Source organism: Zonotrichia albicollis, chromosome 2, assembly GCF_047830755.1.
Source record: "Zonotrichia albicollis isolate bZonAlb1 chromosome 2, bZonAlb1.hap1, whole genome shotgun sequence".
NCBI lineage: Eukaryota > Metazoa > Chordata > Aves > Passeriformes > Passerellidae > Zonotrichia > Zonotrichia albicollis.
The window spans coordinates 61311438-61334109 of NC_133820.1; the positions used below are offsets into that span (position 1 = coordinate 61311438).

Here is a 22672-nt window from a genome sequence, read left to right on the forward strand (position 1 = left end):
CCATGACACTCCCAAATGCAGCCATATGTTGTGAAGACCTGAGGCAAGGGTCAGCCCCACTGCCAGAAAAGGAAGCTGTGAAATTATCCCTGGAATTATCCCTGGATTTGTCCATGCCATAAGCGATGAGTAGGATGCTGATCCCAGGTGGATTTGATGTCTCATCCCTCTCCATTGCATTTAACAGGAAGCTGCTGTGCTGCACTCAGCCTGGTGAGGGTCACATTCTGTTTGCCTTCCCTCTCTGCAGGGTGTCTGGGGTGTCCCCTCAGCTGTGTGAGGGGACAGCCACACACAGAGACTTGAGGTGGCAGCAGCACCTTGTCTGCTCATGGAGCATGGGAGTGGCAACTCCTCATGTGCTTTTTAGGAGGCTGCCAAGAAGAAGCCAAAGTGGATATTGGCTCTCACTGTTTGACAGCGCAGCAAACTCCTTCTGGGAAGAGAGAAAGTGGTTCATGCTTGCACTATTTGTGTGGTATTTTCAGGGACCCAAGTGGCAGGAGGGAAATGATGAATGTGACTCCAGGTTCTTAGAAGGCTAATTTATTATTTTATGATCTATATTGTATTAAAGAATACTATACTAAACTATACTAAAGAATGGAGAAAGGATACAGACAGAAGGCTAAAAGATACTATGGAAAACTCGTGGCTCTCTCTTCAGATACTGACACAGCTTAGCCCCACTTGGCCAAAAAAACAATTCACATGTTGGATAATCAATCTCCAACCACATTCCAAAGCAGCAAAACACAGGAGAAGCAAATGAGATAATATTGTTTTCCTTTTTCTCTGAGGCTTCCCAGCTTCCCAGGAGAGAAACGCTGGGCAAAGGGATTTTCCCAGAAAATATGACAGTGACACTATTGGATCCCCCGGGCCTTGATATCAATTCAGGTCTTATGTGATGTTCCTCCACAATATGCTGTTGGATGTACAAAGCTGTAGCATTAAATAGGTCACTTTGTCTCTCTTCATTATAGTCTTAATTTTATCACTCTACTCACATTATGTTCATGGGTGTTTATTGACCTTGAAGTCAGACCTAAATGGTAGTGTATGGCTGCATCCTGCCCTTGATGTGAGTGAATGTGAAATCCAGCTAATACCTTTTGAGGGCCTGCCTCCAAAATATTTGGCACTTTGGCAGGTTCAGTACAAATGGGAGGTGACACTGATTGAAAATACCAGTTTCCTCGTGCTTAGCCATTCCCTGTTTTATGCTGGGGATGGAGGAAAATGTTTTACCTCTCCCAAAGAAAGGCATTTTGCCTTCTGCTGTGAGAATTGGAGGCCATTTGCCTGAGGAGAGCAGGGTTTCCTTTCAAATGACAAAAAGCAGGGTTGGACCCAATACAAGAAAATGTCCCTGTTAACTACCGTGTGATACACCAAACAGCCTGCTGCTGCAATAAAATATTTATAACTAATCATTTTGTTAAATGAAACATGTACTTTATGACACCTTTGGTAATTAACAAGCCATGTTCCAGCTGATTGTGCACATGGTGTTCCATGGTTTATTACCAGGTACTATGAGGAGACATAATAAGCACCTACAAATAACCACCCATATTAAGATGTAGTATTGCGAAGAGAAGCAATTAAGCGCCTGGGAAGCTTAGTGTTATTTGTTTGTAAACAAGTGCAAGGGTAGGATCTTTGCCAAACAAAAGATTGGGTTAGTGGGATGATAAAGCAATAAACCTCGCAGTGCATGGACACTTTGTGGCACAGCTACAGTCAGGGAGTGATGAGGAGGCTTTAGCAGAGACTTTAATCAAGCTGGATTCTGCTGACAAAGGGTGCTTAAAGATACTGGTATGGTTAAGCTTTATTTAATGATGCCTTAGATATCCTGAGTGCTGGGATTAACACTGAAATAATGGCTCATGATCTCAGTAAGGCGGTCTCAGTGGACTTTGGTCACACAAACATATTCAACATTCACCATTAAATTCTCTAATTTGCAGATTAAAGACTAAAGTAAGAGGCTTGAGGGTGTTGTGCTGAGGAGAAATCTCAAACACCTGTCATTCATATTGTCATCAACCAGTCAGAGGTGGTAGGTACAAGGAACTCTGAGAGATTAATTTTAATCAAACCAGAGAGCAGTGATGTTGCAAAGATCACTGACTTGACCACAGCAATGCAGAGAGCCAAGTCAGCTCCTAAATTTTCCTACTGTGCAAGCACAGGACAGCCACTGCCCACTGGCCCCATTTTCCATGGCTGCCTGTCAGGACAAACCTCATCAGAATGGGATTGCTTGTGTGCTTCATCATGAAGTCAAAAACTAGTGTAGGTTGAAACAACTAAAACTCAACATTTTCAAATGGTAGTTGTGGTCTGAGGCTCCAAATGCTAATTGAAGCATCTTCTGAGGAAGAATCATCCCTTGATTAGAGCCAACAGAATAGGTGTCATGTTCCTGTTATCCCTGCCTGGCAGAGTAAGCCGAGTGTGCAGCGCTCAGGGTGAGCAAGATGGGACAAAGCCTGCTCTGGTGCTCCGGGGCAAGCCTTGCTCCATCAGTGCTCCCAACACACACCCCAGCACTGCTGGGGAGGGATGGAGTGGGGAATACCCCTCTGATACACGCAGGTGCCCTTCATCTCTCCGGAGCTGTGCCTGCTTGCCTGGCTGGCATGTGCAAGCCCCATGGCAGGGGGACAAGGCACCTCAAACCCACGGCAGGGGGACAAGCACCTCACCCCAGAGGGGCACTGCTGCCACTCAGGTCGAGCCAAGGGACAGGCAGGGACTCCGCATGCTCATTGCCAGGCACGTGCCATGGTCTTGGTGCTGCAGGACTGGGCCATCCTGTGAATTAACCAGAAATGTGGCATCTTTTGTCTTGCTCTGAATGTAAAGGCTGAGGCTGCCACTGTTGGTTATTTAGAAATCGGCAGTGCTCATATATTTTTACTTTTATTGGTGCTCTGGGTTCAGTTTTTGCAAATTGCTGAGAAGTTTTGCCAAACCAGTGGCAAAACTTCAGCTCTCACTGGCTTAATTGGTCCTTTGGTAACAAACATCTATAATGGGAATTAATCATCTGCAAAATGCTGCCCCACTTTATTTGTGCCAAATCCCCACATCCTTTCTTGAGATCAGAGACTGAGGGGGCAAAACACATCTACATACATGGTTTTCTTGCAAAACATTCCCTGATTGTTTCTTTTTTTGAGTCTGTGCCTATATTTGGCTCACGTTCTCTACAGGGGTAAGCTTTTGTGTTTCAAATACAATGCAAAGCCAGGTAAAAAGTTAAGGCTCAGTTTGAATACTGACAAAATTATTCTGAATTTTCACTTCATTTAACTTTCTTATCTTTGTTCTATCTTACCTTGATCTGTCTGCAGGATTATTGATGTTCCCTGGATAGTCCTTCTCTGGTTAGTTATACCCATCCTGGCTGGGTTTTTTGATGTCATGGGATCAGTTTCTTTGAATTTGCCCTAAAACTGGAGGTAAAAGAGCTGAAGAGACATGAAACTGGATGAAAAACTCCTGGTTTTTTCTTTCATGCTGAAGCCAGCAGATGGTGCTTACTGCCTTTGAACATTTCCTGGAGAAGACCCACATTATCTGTCAGCTCCTTTATGGTATTTACCAGGGAACAGCAATAAGGCTCAGAGCCATTTGTCACTTTTCTGAGAGATGGAGAATTGGGTTCTGAAAGCAAGACACATCCCACAATGTTGAGAGCTTTAGAATTTCAACTCCCTACGATTTTGAATGTTTTCACAAACTGTTTTCTCAAAATGATGCTTTGCTGCTATCATAATAATTGGTGCAGTTTGTGTTGTTGTTGGGAGTTTTCTCTCCTTAAAATTGGAAAGAGTGAGGGAGAAAATGAGTCATAGCATCTCCTTGGATGGGTTTTTAAGTGGAGCTTGGAGAAGTAAGCTCTAAGGGACAGGTTATGCCTCCGGTACAGGGTAGCTGAGGCCCAGGGGAGCCAGTTCAAGTTGGGATGATTTGCAAGGAATATTGAGGAGTGTGTGCTTCCAGGAGGGGTGCTCTGAGACCTCTTCAGCCCAGAGAAAAAGGGTAATAAGCTCTCAGAAAAGCATCTTCCCAACCCATCCCCAGCACTGGTAAAGAAGCACTATCTATCCCTGCTGATGAGTGTTGTGTTCCCATATGTGCTTTGGGAGACTTTTACAGCCTGAATATTTTCCCAGAACAACTGTTCTGTAGCTGTTCTCTCTGCCAGTGTGGCTGATATCTGCTGAAAGGTGCAGAGAGATTGAGTTACATGGTTTAGAAAAACCCCATAAGCAGAGGTGCTCTCTCATGTGGTGATGGAGAGTGTGAGCAGCAGTGCTGAGGATAAAAGGCTCAGTTACACATTTACACTCATTTCTTCCGTGCAAAGAGCTTCACTTGTACATTTTATGTACCTGTGTATTTCACCTATGTATTTCCTTTCTATGGCCACAAAGCAAAACAGGAACTTACCTGGCAGACTGCATCTTTCTGTGAGCATCTTTTATTCAATATTAATCTTATTCTCTTCCTTGTAGCTGAATCATTATGTCTACATTAAAGCAGTAATTTCTATTTCCAGCCACCAGCCAACAGCTTTAGTAATTGGTAAAAATTTGCTTATGTTTAAAACCAGTAGGAATTTCTTTCAAGATAATATGTGTCCAATTTCTCCCTGCTTCCAGCCCCAGCACAGTGTCTGTCAGTGCCATCTGCATTTCTAGGAGCAGGCTCAGGTTTAAACCTTTCATTTGATGATGCATGCTGAAGTACTCTCTTTTTTATTTTCTTTTTCATTATGGATTACCTGATGTACAAACCCAGCTAGGTTTTCTAAATGGGAGGGCAATTTCCAAACCCAGCAAAGCTTATTAGAAAAGTCAGCAATCTGACAGCTGGTCTGGATGAATTGTCGGACCACTTTTACCAGATTTGGCAGCTAACCCCCGAGAATGAGAGCTTCAGGGAAGCTGTGCTGCTCAGTGCTCTACTCTTTCAGTCCCCAGGTTTACTCCAATATATGTTTTTCCTCCCTGTCTGTGTGTTTACACTGGAAACTTGGTGAAATTACAAAAATATTGGTGTTTTCCTGAGGCTGACAGCTAGTTTATTTTACCTCACTGACAATTATTAAGATAAAACATAAAAATCTCTGATGATTAATATCTTTATGATTTGATCAAATGTGGGTAGTGTGAATCAAGGATTTTCTAAATAATACAGGAGAAGAGTGTGGCTAACCTTGGGCAGAGGAACCAGGCAGGATCTGGCCCCTTGTGAATCCTTACTGAGGAATTGGTGTATTTCAAATACCTGGAACAGATATCTATGGCTTTAACAAAAAAAAAAAAAAAACAAAAAAAACAAAAACAAACCCTCTTGAGATAACTTTAGTTTTCATCTGTGTCCAGGAGTGCTGAGCACCTGCCCCTCATACTAACGTTCTAACATTTTCACTGTCTGAAAAAATGAATATTGGAAGAAAATAGCAAGTGTTTACTGAGGTATTATAAAGCTACCACTCAGTTTTTGGTTTATGTCATGTGCAGGCTGACCCACCTTGATCCTTAAATAACCTATCTATCTACAAGAAAATGGCTTGCATAATCAGGTTTTTTTCTGTCCTACTTCTGGGAGAAGGTGTTGTTAGCAAAGGCAAAAAGTGCTCAGCAATTCTGTGGCCCTGTTTCTGCACAGCACATGCGGCTCCTGAGCACTGAGCTCCACAGGAGATGTGACAATGGCCTTCCTTTCTCTGATGCACTGGAGACATAGAAAGGTCTCTCAAATCTGCTTTGCCCCCAAAGAAATCAATTACAGAGTTCTTATTGATTTCAATGAGGGGGGAAAAAAAGCAAACACTGTTTATGGGTAAGTAAGTAAATTTTTTTCACAGATTTAGATGTCAGTGCTCACAGAGCTTTGTGATGTGAAGCACTGAGCACCTCTAGCACCACAGTGAGGTCAGTGCTGCCTTGCTGTGGTGTTCTTTATCACTCAGCCCAGACCTTCCCCCATCCAGGCTGTCTTCATCTGCCCACAGGAACAAAATGAGAGGAATCACGTTTCCTCCAGGTCACCTTGGGTTTCCATAGTGACTATTTGAATGTGATTGTCTTATCAATCAGAACCTTCTTTACTCTCATAAGCAACTATAAAATCTCCTCTGGTTTCTATAGCAACCATCTTTAAACCCATATATTTATTTTCTCTTGGCTTAGCTGAATTGTTGGAAATAGTGCAAATTAACAGCTAGTGCAATATTTCTCATATTTTTCCCCTTAAGCTATCCTTTACTGTCATCCAGAACAACAATTATGATGAGGCTACTGTCCTTTTGTTTCAGACCCTCTTTGCTGACTAACCACATGAGCAATGCCTCTTAAAGACCATGGGTTTCATGAGGAGCATGCTAAACCCCAAAATCTCTGGAGTTCAGTCTTTCCCTTCCCTTTCCCTATGCCATTCCATCCCCATGCACTCAACACAAAAAAATTGATGCTGTTTTGATACCCCAAATCTCTTCTTGTAATAATATGCCAGAATAGCACAGAAGGCAATTCCCTTCAGTCAGCTCAAAGCAAACTACAGCGTTACTTAACAGCAACGCTGTGAATTACTGAAATATTATTGTTGGTGCAGCACAATGTAATGGTCCATTTACATTCCAAAACCAATAAATGTCAAAAATTTTATGGAGTTTTTTCAACTAAATGTGGTAACTGCAGACGAGGCTGATACCATATTGCCTATGGTTTTCTTTCACCAGGCAGCAGGTTCACATAAAGTTTTCTGTAGAACTGGGACTGGCACAGTCACAACTACACTTTTACTTCATGATATGGCCACGAACACCCATTGCTTTCATTCTCAAAGTTCCTCTTCCTGATGCCATGGTTTGACTTGGCAGGAAGTTAAATGCCATAAAGCCACTCTCACATTCTTCCCCGTTGCCCCTGTTGGGGTGAGAAAAAGAGTAAAATGAATGGGTTGAGGTAAAGACAGTTTAATAGAACAGAAGAGGAAGTGATAATAGTAACAGCAATTAATATAATATAATATAATATAATATAATATAATATAATATAATATAATATAATATAATATAATATAATATAATATAATATAATATCAAAACAAGTGATGCACAATACACTTGCTCACCACCTACAAGAATTCAAGGTTATAATGTGCCTAATTCAAGATAGATTATAGATAATTTTTCTGCTCTGTGGCAGTGTTTTCTGGAATCCTGTTGGTAGCAGCAGGTTGCAGACATACCATATATGCCTCTGTGCAACTTCCAGGTCACAGGGCAAGAGAGGCTCTCAGCTCTGTCTGTGGTGCTGCTTTCTAGATGTTCTGGGCTTTTCTTTCTCCTCTTTCTCTGTAGAAGGAAAATTATTTTGGTTTTGGCAGGAGATGAGAGACTTGTTTGTTTTTCTCTTAATTTCTAACTTTTCTCTAGAAAGGTTTGGTCCCTACAGTGTCTCCATCTGCTCCCCCTTGCCCAGAGCTGCTGGGTTGCTGACAGAAGGCAAGTTTGTGCCTGTTCTGCATGTGCAGAGACACCAACAAAGGTGCAGTCAGTCCACCTTGCTTCTTAGGAAAATACTTACCAACAAAATTGAAGTTCAGAGAAAGGGAAAAAAAGAGCCAGGAAGCTGAGGCTGTGGTCACATATTAGGGAAGGACAAAAGATTTTTGTGCTAGCTGATGGGAAATTCAGTAATTGAAATCCTATGGGTATGAGAGGAGGAATACATCGAGATAATAAAAAGGAGAGGAGTTAACTACTTCTAAAATTAAAAGGAGGAATGTGTAGTGACTCAGGATCACACTGCTGGAATCACAAAAGGTGCTTGGTACTGCAGGGGCTTGGGCCCCGCAGCTGCCTGGCTGTGCTCAGGGAGGCTTCCAGGCTTTTCCAGGGTGTGTTTCCCATTGGTGTCCTGATGCTGAGCTGCAGATGAAGGAGAGGAAGGGAAAAGGGGAGGCCTTGAGGCTGGCTGTGAGAGCTCCTCCAAGGAGAGCTGTAGGGGATCAGACTGTATTTAGAACCCCCAGGAACTAAAAGCATTTGTGCTCAGTAAGGCTTATGGCCTACTTGTGCCTGCCTTGCTGGGCCAGGGGCTGTGGAGTGCCAGCACAGAGCTGGGGACAGAGCTGGGGCACAGCTGTGGTGGCCTGGCTGTCAGTGCAGGGAGGGAGTCACTGGTGTCCGAGCTGATGTGAGCTCAGGGCCAGGGCTCTGTTGCACTGCTTCAGACATGGCCAGACACCCCAGAGCACAGCACAGCAGCTCTTTGCTCTCAACACAGCAATTCCTCTGCTCGCACAAATCCCAGAGTAAAATCACTCCTATAAAGAAATGTTTTGCAGAAACACATTTTTTTCAGTGGGAGCTTGCCTGGAACTCTTTTTCATCACCACACAGGTGCCCTCCCACCAGGTGCACAGGGCTTTTAGCTCTGTGCAGGGTCCTGCAGCACTGCTGCATGCTCCCAAGGCAATTGCAAACCTGGTTACAAATCTGCTGGGTCCCAGTCAGAGTGGGGATGCCAGGAGCCCGGGTGACTTTGGGTTTGATGGGGAGATGGCTGCAGGCAGAGATGGGGCACAAGGAAGGCACAGAACACAACTCACCACCAGGAAGAGCTGCTTCCTTCAGGCAGACACTTGCAGTTCCTCTGCCTTCCTTCAGTGGCTAAACCTTCCTGAGGAAAGCATCACAACCTCAGTCTCTGAAACGCAAGTGTTGAGAGACTTGGGATCATTACATTTGACTTGGCATGGTAAGAAACTCACAGGTTTATATAAGAACTGTCTAACGTGAAGCTGTTCTTTGCTTAACTTCAGCTAATGTGCAGGCATGTTCAGAAGCCATATAGCTCCCTTCACATGTCTGAAGATACTAAATCATATAGTCATAAACTGATTGTATAAAATACTGCATATATCCACTGTTGAGGTCTGTAAAAGCTACAACAATCCATTTTTTTCTATGTAGATTTCCTGAAATTGTCTGATATCTGAATGTGTAATTTGTATATAATCTGTAAAAAATAAGCACATGCCCATTGCTGGCAGTAGATGAGTATTTGCAGAGCTGAAGTCAAACGCTTCAGAACAGGGAGATGCTGAAGTTATCACTGCAGTTTTATCTTGTAAATGCTCCAAAGAACAGTGTTTCTTGCTCCACTTCCCACCTCCCTCCCCAGGCAGGCTGAGCTTTTCTTCCTTCTCTTTTTTCTCTGTGGACTTCCAGAGCTGCTGGCTTTCAGCTTGCACAAGGACAAGCAGGGACGAGCTCTGTGCTCCTTTTATGCACCTGGCATGCAACCCCTTTGTGTTACTGTGGATACATTTGTTTTTCACTTTCTAAAAGTGAGGAAAAGGGGCAGCTGGGGAGAAGGGCTGAGAGAGGGTGTTTTTGCACTGTGGTTTTCCCCCGAAGCCTGTGGTTGGGTGGGTGCAAGGCCTGTGAGAGCACAACTCAAAAATGACAGCAGGACTGTCATATCAGGGGCAGATAAGGGCCACCTTGCTTGCAAGGACTGAAAGCCTCATTGTCCTTATCTCAGTTTTCAGAGCCACTGAAGCCCCATGTCTTTCTTTCTCCTGTTTGCTTAATGTATTGGGAAACTGCTGCTGAGCAGCTCCACGTGCTCCTGTCTTCCTTGGGGCATGTGCAGCATGGCCTGCAGTCCCTCCCTCCCTCCTGCCCTCCCTGCTTCTCTCCCTCCCTCTCTCAGGAGCGTGGGGGCACAGGCTGTGCTTATTTAACACCCCACTCTCTAGCTGCATCTTCTCAGCAGCTGCCCCCAGGAACACGACTCTGTTATTTATGCTGCTCCCACTCCCACCGCGCTGTGTGGGTCCAGAGCCTGCTGTGGGTTTTCCCTTGGGTGAATGACTCAAGTGGCAATAAGACCCAGCAGCTGTGCTGGAGACTGCCACAGCACTTTCCACTAGATTAACCCTGGAGGACTGCCAGCAGGATAGAGGGTCTGGCATGCTGCTCACTGGCATCTCACATCCCTGCAAGGTGGCTTCAGCCCCATGCCTTGAGATGATTTGACTTCCAGCCTTCCTCTGAAGCAGCTGAGCAGCTCCCACAAAAATAGGAGCAGTTTCTGTAGGAGGGACTGTGGAAAATCACTGGACTCAGATTTAAAACTAGCTAGCAACTTCACTGTCTCCATCCCTCACTGGAAAAGGGTGGGGTGTGCTCTGAGCACAGTCACAGAGCAGCTCTGGCAAATTATGTGATGGGTGTCCTCTCCAGTGATACCCACCAGTGATACCCACAGTGTCCTGGGAGACACAGCCTGTCCACCCAGCAGTGCCTGCTTACATGTAGCCTCTAGACAAAGAGATCAAAGTTCCTATTCCCCCTCTGGCCAGCATTGTAGGACTGGTCAGGGACCAGAGATCTGAGCAAAGATGACATAAGGACACACCTTTCCCATGATGTTCAACAGAAAAGAAAGTCATGGCATGAAAGTGGGGACAAGCAGTGAGAATTTCAGCAGAACCTTTGAAATACCTTTCTAAGTCCAAACTTCCTTTAATTTCTTTTTAAATTTTATTTAAAGACATCTGAAGTGTGGGATTTTGAAATAAGAAAGCAATTATTTGAGCCTCCTGATGCTCAGAGAGAGGCAGGAATCACCTGTTTGACTTGGTAGCAGTGGGTGAAGCCACATTTCCTTTCACATTGGTTACACCTCTGTAGGCACTGTGGCTGGTGCCTGCAGCAGAGAAGGCTGTGTTTGCACCCTGTGCTAGGCTGGCTGCAGGAGGCAGAGATGCAGGCCTGGAGAGAGGGGGTTACAACAACAGGCACTGTCTGAGCGCTCTGAAGAGGGGCAAGCAGTTAGCAAATTTCTGGAAAACTCAAAATCATTTAAAGGATATAAATGAGAGTGGATTGGGCTTTTCTTTTTCCTGCAGAAGGGAAGTGTGATGAGATCTGTGACTGCACCTATGAAGAGGTGAACAGAAGTGAAGTTTTCCCTGACATTGTGTAAGTCTTGTCTCAGGGTCAGATGCATCTGGTGGGAGTTTATACTGCAAGTAACTGTGCCTTTCTGTGGGAGGTTCCTCCTCTGAGACATTCCTGAGGGATTAGTCACATTTGTGTGCCTCAGAAAGAAATGTGTACTATGGCTTTTGGAAAGAAAAGAGCAGAAATCTGCCCAAGCAGAGCTGTGGTGCAAGCAGAGGGAGATGCCCAGCCTGGCTGAACAGGCTGAGGCTGCCCATGGCTGGGTCTGCCCACCCACAGAGTGTGTGCAAGTCAGACACAGCTCTGAAAAAATGAATTGTCTGTGCTGTTCAACAGAAAACAAAACTGGGGTTTGAACGTGGGGATGAGGGTGGGAAATAAGTTTGCAGACCGCACCAAGCTGTGTGGGAGTGTTGATCAGCTGGAGGGCAGGAAAGCTCTACAGAGGGATCTGGACAAGCTGGATCAAAGGGCTGAGGTCAATGGTGTGAGATTCAGAAAGACCAAGAGCTTGGTCCTGCACTTGGATCGCAACCACCCCAGGCAGTGCTGCAGGCTGGGGGCAGTGCCTGGGAATCTGCCAGGTGGAAGAGGACCTGGGGGTGACAGCTGGACATGAGCCAGAATGTGCCCAGATGGCCAAGAAGGCCAGTGGCATCCTGGCCTGGATCAGCAATAATGGCCAGCAGGAGCAGGGAAGTGGTGGTCTCCCTGGACTTGGCACAGTGGGTCCACACCTCAATCCTTGTGCTCAGTTCTGGGCCCCTCACTACAGCGAGGACATTGAGGGGCTCGATTGTGTCCAGAGAAAGGCAACAGAGCTGGGGAAGGGTCTGGAGCACAAAGCTTGTGGAGACCTGCTGAGGAAGCTTGGGGTGTTTAGCCTGGAGAAAAGGAAGCTCAAGGAAGACCTTTTCACTCTCTGCAATTGCTTGAAATGAGGGTGTAGCCAGGTGGGGGTTGGCCTCTTCTCCCAAGTAACAAGTGACAAGACAAGAGGAAATGGTCTCAAATTGCACATGGGAAGTTTCAGACTGGATATCAGGAAAAATTTCTTCACTGAAAGAGTGGTCAGGCATTGGAACAGGTTGCCCAGGGAAGTGGTGGAACCACCATCCCTGGAAGTATTCAAAAATCGGGTAGATGTGGCATTTGGGGACGTGGTTTACTGGTAAGCACATGCTGCTGGGCTAACAGCTGGATTCAATGGTCTTAGAGGTCTCTTCCAATCTAAACATTTCTATAATTCTATACATTTAAGTGGAAAATTTGTGCTACTTTCCAAAATCCAAACTTTCTTTGTTTCTGTTTTCCTTTAAAGACAGCTGGACTGGTGCTATTTAGTCTTACACAGCCTGGTTGTGCTAAGCAGAGAACCATCATGCACCATTAAGTGCATTAATAAAAGGTTCTACAGTTTCCAAGAGGAACACTAATTCCAGAATGGAAAATTATTACTATTCCATCCCTTTAGAAACCAGTGGATACATTTGCTCATGTTTGAGTACTTGAATTAACAATGTGTAAGTACCACAACTCTTTCTAATTTCTGAAAAGTATGTTGGTAAATCAAAGACATCCAGAGCTCTGTCTGTCCTGAATGTTTTTTCTGGGTGTTCTGTGGCTGTTGGGTGGAAATAAATGTGTGCTTTCTAAGTAGAAAGAAAGATATGATCTATTAGCATAAAATAATGTAAAATTGTTTTAAATTAAAACCCAAACTTGGTGTTTAGAGCTTGGTAAAACTGAATTGGATGAAAAATCACTACCACCAGTAGAACTGGCTTTTTGGGCTAGAAACCAAAACTGTGCCCAAGATACACAAAAGCCTTGGGGATCTTTCCCCAGGGTAAGTGGTGTTAAACTGTCCATCTGCCCTCTCTGCCCCACTGAGAAGCCACCCAGTTGCTTGGCTGTGGGCTGACTTTGGAACATGGAAGCAATTTTGTTGAGGCCAGCTTGACTAATCAGCCCAGAGAGCTGGGTGTGTCTGTACATTTTTGCAGAAACACCATGAGGTTTTATTGTCCTCTGAATGCAGAATTGTGGATGAGGATTTGGCAGATGAGGTCCATTCATGCTCAGAAGTGTCAGCCCTTTGGCAGAACAGTGTGGTAAGGGTCAACCTTGGGTCAGTATTTTGAGTGGATTATTTAATTAGAGAAGTAAGTTATTGCATAGGGTAAGGCAGTTATTGCATAGGGCGCAACAGCTAAATACTTGATTTTGATTTAATTCATGCAAATGAGATTTTTGTGTTATGATGTCAATTTAATCATAGCATTGCATGATCTTCAGTCACTGCCTTTCATAAGGTCTAGGAGGAAAAGTCAGAGACAGAAATAACAAAAACCTGGGAAGGGCCAGGCTGTTAAAACTGCATGGTTGTGAACTGGGATGGGAGGTGGAAATCAGGCACCACCAAGCTTGGGGCAAGGTCAGGTTTATGTGTATGGTCTGAGCAAGCTGAAGAGCCTGCTAAAGAAAGAAACAGGAGGACAAACATTGTTTTGTGTTTCTTCTCTGCTTCCATCCAGCCCACAGCTACAAAGGAGATATCCTGTGTGATAGCCACTCACTCTCCTGGCTTCCCTTTGTTACAGAGGTGACTCTGTGCTTTGGATCTTGACTTCCAGATGCAACTGCCATGGAATTCACACTCTTCTTCCCTCTGGCTGTGCTGGTGGAAAAGGCAAGTGCTGCTTGGGAAAACAATAAATATCATCCATCTTCCAAAAATCTCTGCAAAACAAACATTGAGAAAAGCATTTAAAATAGATTGAAATGGTTGGGTTTGACATGTATGTTTGCTTCTGCCATATATTTCTCTTACAAAACTAATTTGAAGTGTATTTCTGAAGGAAAACAAAACTGGCTTTGTTCTGAAAATGCTTAAACAGCCTCTCTTCGAGGCTTGCTGGACTCTACAAAGTCCCGAAGTGAAATCTTAGTAAAATCCATCATTCAGAAGACTGTTTTGCATTTGACTCAGGTTTTCTGGTGTGAAATCTTTCCAGCTTTCTTTGACCAGCCCCATTGAGAGCTGTCAGTGGTGATATCTGATGCCAGCAGTGGCCTTGTGAGGCTGTGAAGGGAGCTCTAAGAAATGCTTATCAATGCATTACCACTTGCTTCAGGAAAAGATTTATTACTTTACCTTCAACACACTAATGGGGATATCTTGCTGTGTCATCATGATGTGTTTTATTCATTTAACATCATTTGTTAAAGAAAACTAACTCTGAATGCTGCAAGTGGAGTAATTCTCATGTCTTTTCACACTTTAGCAAGCTTGCAGTGGTCATACAGATTTTTTTCTTCCTATTGCTTTCCAAGCTGCTGTCACAGGTTGTACCCAAGAAATATTTCTATAGGCTTCCATGGCTGGGTTGGGGTCTGGAGCAGCGAATTTCATTTCCAGGGGGCCTCAAGGCAGGAGTTAAGATTAGACTATTGCCCATGCCCCAGCATGTGTTACAGCTGTGTACTGTATGTGGTGCTTTTTTTTTTTTTTAAAAAAGACTATGCTTATGTGTTTCTTGAAAACTGAGAATTGTTTCTCAGCTTGCAGTTATAATTATTCTTCCCTGTCCCTCTGTTTTTAATTCATGAACATCTAGATGCGGATTATTGATCTTGCAGCATCTTGAAAAAAATCTCATCATTTCATGACAGTGCCATACACCTCTCCTGTGGGGCAAAATCTGCAGGGCCCTGCCATGACACAGTGATCCAAGAGAGCTCTGATTTTTCCCTGATAACAGGACTTGCTCTAATGTCTTTTATCTATTTTAAGGTTGAGGGTTTTTTCATCAAATATTTCTATTTTATCAATCCCTTCCCTTTTTTTAATAATAAAGTTTTGAATTAAAAAATTAATTTCTTAGAAGACACCCAGAGAATACTTGAGGTGGATGGTAAGACTAATAAAGGCAGTGTGCTAGGGAGATTTAGTAAATAAACACCTTGTAATCATGCTGATCAGTGGAGGGATCAGCTTCTAACTCTAATTTCAGCCCCTGTGTGTTCCCCTTCCAACAGACTCACGTTCTGCCATTACTGAGAAATGGTTTTGCCATCACCATTTGTTTTCCTGAAGGTTTCTTCCATTCCTGGAGCCTGCTTGGCTTCACACCTCTCAGTGTGTGTACACCACGTAGAGCCAAGCTTGGCACTGTGTGTGCGACTCCAGACAAACCACACGTGAAAGGATGGAGAAAAAGCATTTTCTCTCTGAAAAATTGCTGCTGACATGCATCCAGCCACTCTGGGTTTTGATACAGGCTTCCACATGATGCAGTGTATGTTCATTAAACAGCCTGTGCTGTGCTATCACAGACTGTAAATTGCTGATTAATCACACAGCCAGCCTGGATATCCATCTCAGCCTGGGCTCGGCTTCTCCATGTGACCGATGGCAATGGATGTGTGCATGCTGACAGCACCAAGTGTCACATCCTTGGGAATTCAGAGCAGGAGCCACCACAATGAATGTGGAGCAACTTGCTCCGACCTAGATAAACTGTCTGAGGACTTGTATGTGTGTGGGCACATTTGAGCAAACACGATAAGAGAAAATAAGGATTTAAATGAGCAATGTCCTGCCCTGTATAACAATAAACCAAACAAATCAAAATCCCTTCTTCTCCCCACACATTAATCTCTTTTCTCCTCTTGTTCATTCTCACGGATCTGTCCTTGGTATTGCAGTGGCTTGTTTACAGCATAGCAAAGTTTGCCCCTGTGTAGCATTTCAAGCAAAGCAATTTAATGGCCCATTGGCTAAATGCTGACTAACCTACTTGAATGCAGTGGGAGGGAAGGACTGAGCATAAGCACAGCAAGGATTTTGGCATAACATCCCATGACACTCACATCCTTGCAGTTTAGTGGGAGCTATTTACCCACGTGGGGCTTTTCCATGCTCTGCATGAAAATTGTTTTAACATTTTGTTGCATTGAAACAGCATTACTGAGGCCCTGTTGGAACCCAGGAAATTCCTCTGGCTGCCCTGGAGGACTCGAGCCCCTGCCCAGGGGGCTCAGAGACCTTAGCACAGAGCACAAGCCCCTGTGCCTTTGATTTAGCCCTTGGAAAAATCAATTACCAACCTTACATGAAGAATTACAAGCCACAAAAGTTTAAGTAGAATGATAGTGAATTTATCATGGGGTGATAAACAGATTTTTGGGGTTTTTAGAATGGGCGTTCAGGGAGCAAGATGGAGGAATTTGGGTGTGTCCAGCCTTTCTCCTTCTTCTTCTTGGTCTCCATCTTCTGCTTTGATGTTGGCACTTACAGATTGGTTTAGAGTAGAAGCTCACTGTCCAACATAGGTGATAGGTATTGGAAAGTTATGGTAAATAATGTACACGTAGTTTTAAAAGAAAATACTGCCCTAGGGGCAGGCAGAGTGCCTCTGACTGTCTGGCTGAGCAGACCTCAGCATGTCAAGAGAAAGAATTTTATAAATAAGATAGAATAAACAACCTTGAGACCAGGAATAGAAGAGTTTTGACTTCTTCTTTGACAGCTGAGCTGGGAGAAGAGACTTTCTGATGTATCTTGGGGTCACTCTGAGCAGTAAAGTCCCGAGAAGACCCTTACTCAGTGTTCACTTGTCAGGCTTTGTGTTTGGCCCTGCACAAAGTGTGGCCTCTTTGAGATGCCATTCATCAACACATTCTTCTCTACTGACCTCTATTTGTGTATGACTGGGAATTGTATGGGATGTTACACATTCATTCCCTGATTTGCTGTAGACAGGAATCACAGGCAAGCACACAGGAACACTTACTGTGTAGGTATGGTCTTGCATAGCTCAGTTTGGGCTGGAAATATCCAAAAGCACACAGGCCTGTAGCCAGCTGCTTTTCAATGGCAGTGTGATTAAGTTACTTAACTACCATCCCCTGGCAGCACAGGAACCTCAGCTCAGAGCTAACAGCAGGCAGCAGCAGGCAGTGATGCTGTCACAGGGCTCCTGGTAGGCACCTGTGTATCTCTGTGCTGCTCTGCCTCTGCTTTGATAGGTCAGAGTCGATGTGCAAAGACAGAGTCCTGCTGTCCCTGCCTTTGGATGGCACAGCTCAGCTCTGGAGTCTGCCTGGAGCACACTGGATAAGCATGCTAAGGGCTGAGCAAGTGGCACATAGCAGTTGTACAGGGAAGGAAAACCTGCAGGAAGCCAGCCTGGCCTTTCCTAATCACCCTCCTGCTGGAACCAGGGTGGGTGAGCCCATACAGCTTAGATTCATGGGCTGCTCTTGGTGTTCAGACCTGTACTTTTCTCATGTCTCTTCTGCTTTAGTCTCCATCTACATTTTAAATCACTAGGGCCTACAGGTGACAGGATGGGGTTTCTTCATTCCCAAGGGGGTGCCTTTGGGATTTGTTTAGTTTTTCTATGCAACTTTCATTCTGAGGAGGATATAATTTTTACTTCCTTTAGCTAGGATAACTACAGGCCACTTTATAAGACAATCTAAAATGTTAAGAGGTTTTATTGTGCCTGCTATGCCTTTTTAACGGTAACAAAACATGGATGTTTTATCCTAAAGTTCCGGTTTGTTCTGTTCAGTTTTGTCTCCTTCACCACTTTTGAAAGTCAGCTGAAAGCTCTCTGAATTAAAACTCATTGAAATCAATACCAGTTTGGGGGAATTGATCAAGGTCCATGGAATAAACAAACACATCTCTCTTTTTGGAGTATTTTTCAAGGAGCTGTACTGTGGTTTAATCACAGGGAGGCACAAAGCATAAATATATGCATGGAACACAAACATTATCTGTACCAGAGCAGTGGACACCCTGACAATCAGAGGCTCAGCTGTAACAACAAAGTTAAAAACTCCACTCAAATTTAGCAACTCACCTATAAAGAACCAACCTGATAAATGAGAACTTTATTATAAATTATACAAGTATATTTGGTATTCCAGAGAAATTATCTTATTAGGACTCCATCATTTGCAACACACACCCCCTGAGGAAAGTCAAACCTATTACAAAATGGGAGCAGTAAATAATAAAATGATATTTCACTGAGGGCAAGGTACCTGACCAAGAATTAAAATGTATGACTTAGACTTCAACTGTAGCCGGTGCACGTAGTGGTAGTCTGCCAAAACACACAACATCAGACCTGTGTGAAGGAGGTTATACAATGGATAAATGTTAGGACTTTACCCTTTTTTTAAACTTATTTTGTCCATATCTTTTTTGTGGCTCTAAGCTTTTCTTTCTAAAATACTTTAAAATTTAATGTAAAAATATAGTTTCTCTGACTGTGCATAATCTCACAGTTCTTCATTCCACTAAAGCTTTCAGGAAAAAAAAAAAAAAGGCAAAGGAAAAGACAACAGTTATGACAAGTCCCATGTATTTTACATAGATTTTAGTCATCTAAGACTCCAAATTGGACAAAAAGTAAATTTTAGGCAACCTGATGTGTGCTGTGAGTTTATAAATTTTAAAGAGTGAGTTAACTCACAAGTCTGTTATGCTGGGAACATAAAGGTGGTGAAGGAATACTTATATATGTAATTAAGGTTAATAATACTCCAAAAAGGCAATCTGATTAGGTCCAGTTTGAGTGTTTACCCCTAATATGACCTTAAACCTTTTTAGTGGGGCATTTGAGTTTTTTGTATACAGCACACATTTTATGAATAATAAACAAACATTTGTATTCATAAGACACTTTTCTATGATATGTCAAAGGACTCTAAAGCATTTCAGAACAAAGCTTGAGAAAGGTTGTGCCTCAAAAATAAAACCACACTGAATACTGATGTAAATTCTCCCCTATTAATGATGTCACTATAGTAAAACAGCGATAAAGACTTGGGTAAAATTGGGAACTCTAAGATACACATTGTATGTGAATGCAACAATACACAGCACCAAAAATCCTTTTTTGAAAAGAATTGCAAAAGCTTGCTTTAGAGAAATCAAGTTATCTTTCTCTCTCCTTCCAAAAGGAGAGTCAAACCTTTGTGCAGTATTCAGTCAGTAAAATATTAGGGCCCTTACACCCTTGTACCAGTGAGATTCAGCTGCCCTGTAATCTGTGTCTTGTGGTGCTGTTTTTGTGCAATGCTGCAGCATGAAGGGAGCTGCCATCCCGAACCTCCCTGTCACTGATACTGAGATCAAAGTGAAGCTGGCACACAGGGTTTCCTCATGATCTGGTAAAGGTAAATTAGAAAGCAAAGTCATTAAACTGAGGCAAAGGGAGGGAAGGTAAAGTTGTATCACTGACCTATTCTTGTTTTCCTTCTTCCCCCTCTCAGGGTAAACCACAAGCACTGTAAAGATTTAAATAAGCCACTTAATCATAAGGGATTCATCACTTGTCACACCATTAGCTGGTATGAAAGAGTTAACAGTGCAGAAATTAGAAAAAAAATCCAGCCCAGATTCATCTGTTCTCAGTGCAAACTTTTTATGAAGGCTCATTAGAGGAAAATTAGAGGGAAAATTCAGTACTTTCTGTAGAGGTAACTCAATACATGGGAATCCATCAGGACCAGAAAAGCCGCTTTTTGTAGATTCAGGACTAGTTTTTCTGACAGAATTATACTTCAAATGCCTCTACAAAATTTTCCACTGATTAAGCTAAGCTTTCTCCTAAGGCATCTTACTCATTTTGCAATATAAGTCAATTTCCATATCAGCAATAATGTAAGCAAACAGTAGTCTGTTAGTAGCAGTTAACCCTTGATGAAACCACTCTACTGGTACCAACACAGAAATATTTCTCCATACCTCAGACGTGGTTTTGAAGTTTGGTCTTGCAGAAGTGAAAAAGAGGCAACTCAAAGCAGCCAATAACAGTGATCTGCATTTTAATAACCCACTTATCAAATGGGTTATATGCAGTCAATATAGTCAAAGCAGAAAACCAGGCACTACTGCATGAAACTGCACACACTGCATTAGAGCTCCTGCCCCTGGCTGTGAGAAGACTCATGGAAGGTGATGCTAAAAACACCAGCTAGAAGAAAAAGACTTGCCTTAGATAGGATCAGCTGGCCCTTGAAAGCACCAGTTGTCTCATCCATACTCTCTCTTTAGTAGCTCCCATGGCACAAATTTATCTTTTCTCCATTAGGTTGTGTTGTTCCAGATGAAATACTGCTGTAGCCACAATTAACCCTTACTAAAAAAACAAACCAAAACACTTTTGCATTTAGTGACACTGATTTTAAGCATCTGGCGCCACATGCTTACATATGGGATCTGTGCTTGCATGCATCAGCAGAGTTAACAGCCTTCAGAATATGCTTCCAAGAAAAGTTCTTCCCACAGCATTTCAGGTGCCTAACATTCCCTAGTGTAATTTGATGTTTAACACAGAGCATCCTCCCCTGCACCAAGTATGCAAAAAAATCTTCTCCAATAGACTAGAGAGATTTACTTGAGAGGAATTCTTAGTTTTTAAAATATTTACTAAGGTTTGATCAGAAAAACTTGAATGGGCTGAAAATATCATTATTTCAGTTTAGTCTATAACAAAAAGCAGAGCCTAGCCTAAGCATTTAACCAGGTTTTAACATCTTATTCTGAACCATGGATTACAATTTCTAAGTTATAGGGTTCCACTAGGCTGGAAATAAATCCCCACAGACTAATGTCTACAGAGCAGCTATTTGCTCCTTGCAGCAACGGTGATGAGGGGGATTTCTCCACCTAACTCAGCCACTTTCGTCAAGTGCTGTGGTGTACTTACAGAGTAAGTACTGCTTAGTATCACTATAACATCACATGAGTGATCTTGTGGTTATTAGATAGTTTTTCTGCATTGCACCTGTGCCTCCTCATTTCAGGAGTTAGCAGGGGTCTTTGATGAAGGCTTCCAAGGTCTTCTTCACATCTGAACTTTTCAACCTTGTCTTCAGAGAATGTGCAGTTACAGTGTTCCTTGGTCGGGGTGGTCTTAACCAGCCTAAATTCTTTCTTTTGTGGCTAATTGTCTTTACATTTGCCAATTTCTCATTAGTAGTATACTTATCTATCTCTAAAACTGCCCACCTGGTGAGTTTTTCCTTCTTTTTTGTCTATTCAGCATTAAGCAACTAGCCATTACACTGTATAGAAAGTTATTTATATCAGGTTACATAGGTATAAAAGTTATGATTCTGGTTATATTGGTACCAGGTTATACAGATACATTAGGTTATATTGATATCTTCTAACTCAAGCTACATAAGCACCTTGTAACCTAAGTTATATAGGCATCAGTTACAAACACTGTCCTATGCTCTAACATCTGTGAAGTTTTTGGGTTCTTTCAGGTGTTTACAACACTTGGGCCAATGAAAAGAAAGAGGCATTACTCGTTAAGGGGCTGAATTACATTCATCTCACTGTACAACTGGTTCTGTGCAAAGTGTGAGAGTTTCAAGTGCATTTATAACTCTCCTGCACAGAAACACAAAGCAATGGTCTGTCAAACTGTAAGGAGGGCAACACTTAAGAGCAGAAGTACTGCAAACACTTACACTCAAGAGGTCAGGAGATACCAGTAAAATGAACTTTATTTCAAAGCTCTTTAAAAAGCTTCACAATAACACTAACAGAATTAGCATTTCCTTCATTTTATGTACCCCACATGAAAAATGTATTGTTTAGCAAGAGATGAAACGTAAGCGTTTCTGCATGCTACTAACACATTTCACCATCTCATTACCTGATAAGTACTTTGGACTGCAACAATCAAAAACCTCAGACAGAAGGATTTCTTCTGCAAAGTCCTTGTGAAGGGGACAGACACTGGCTTTTTCTGACATACCCAATTAGATGTCCAGACAAAAGAAAACTACCTTGGCATCTACAAATGCCTACGAGTGTTTCGATTACAACCTTTTAAAGGAGCAGTACATTTCAAAGCAAGGGCTTCTTTTCATCTTTAGTGATGCAAATGGTTAAATACTGCACAGAAGCTTAGTATGAACTCACAATTCCACAGGAATCTGAAAGTTACCAAGGCAATTTTCCTTTTAGGATAGTCATGACCAACACTTTTACTATTCTTCCTCCCACAACATAACATATTCCCAGACAAGTCTTAAGAAAAAAATATAAATAGTTTCCAAAACAATGCATTCCCACCCCCATCACATATGACAGCCAAAACATCTTCTGTCATGGGATGAAATAATTTGCTGCAAGTGCAGTGGCTTAGTCCAGGTCCATGTTAATGGTGTTTTGATCATTCGGATGGCATTCGCCGTTTTGCTGAGGCATTTCAGAATTTTTATCATCTCCCATGTCTTCAGTTTTATAATCACTCTGCTCACTTAATGGGTTTTCCTCCTTAGGAGAGTCAACTTTTGGTTTTGGTTGTGTCACAACAGGCTCACAGACATTGTTTAACTCCTAAAAAAGATGGAAGAAATGTGAGCAGAATGTGTATAAAGGAGCCACCAGCTTCACTAGTGCAAAAAGTCCTGTGTCCAAAAAACTGTTTGAAATTGGCTTCTGCATTTGTTCCCCTGAGTCCAAACTGACAAGTACTTATTGTACTCTGAAATAAATTAACTGGTATACTTTCTGATGTTCTGTGGGCAAAGTTCAACTAAGTATTTTGGATTTCATATGGGTTTCTCTCAATACTACTTTGTCCCTCAGTAAAACAACCTGAGTTTTTAAGGGGACTG

At 42.8% G+C, this 22672-nt stretch overlaps 1 protein-coding gene across 2 annotated transcripts in view; it reads right to left on the reverse strand.

Annotated features, from left to right (window-relative positions):
* Positions 1–21532: 21532 nt before the first annotated feature.
* HSPH1 (heat shock protein family H (Hsp110) member 1) overlaps positions 21533–22672 on the reverse strand; it is a 29781-nt gene continuing 28641 nt past the window's right edge. For both annotated transcript variants that reach the window (XM_014263975.3, XM_005482478.4), the window contains one exon: positions 21533–22391. In XM_014263975.3, coding sequence (XP_014119450.2) covers positions 22194–22391 — 198 coding nt within the window. In that variant the 3' untranslated portion in view covers positions 21533–22193. The remainder of the gene's footprint in view (positions 22392–22672) is intronic.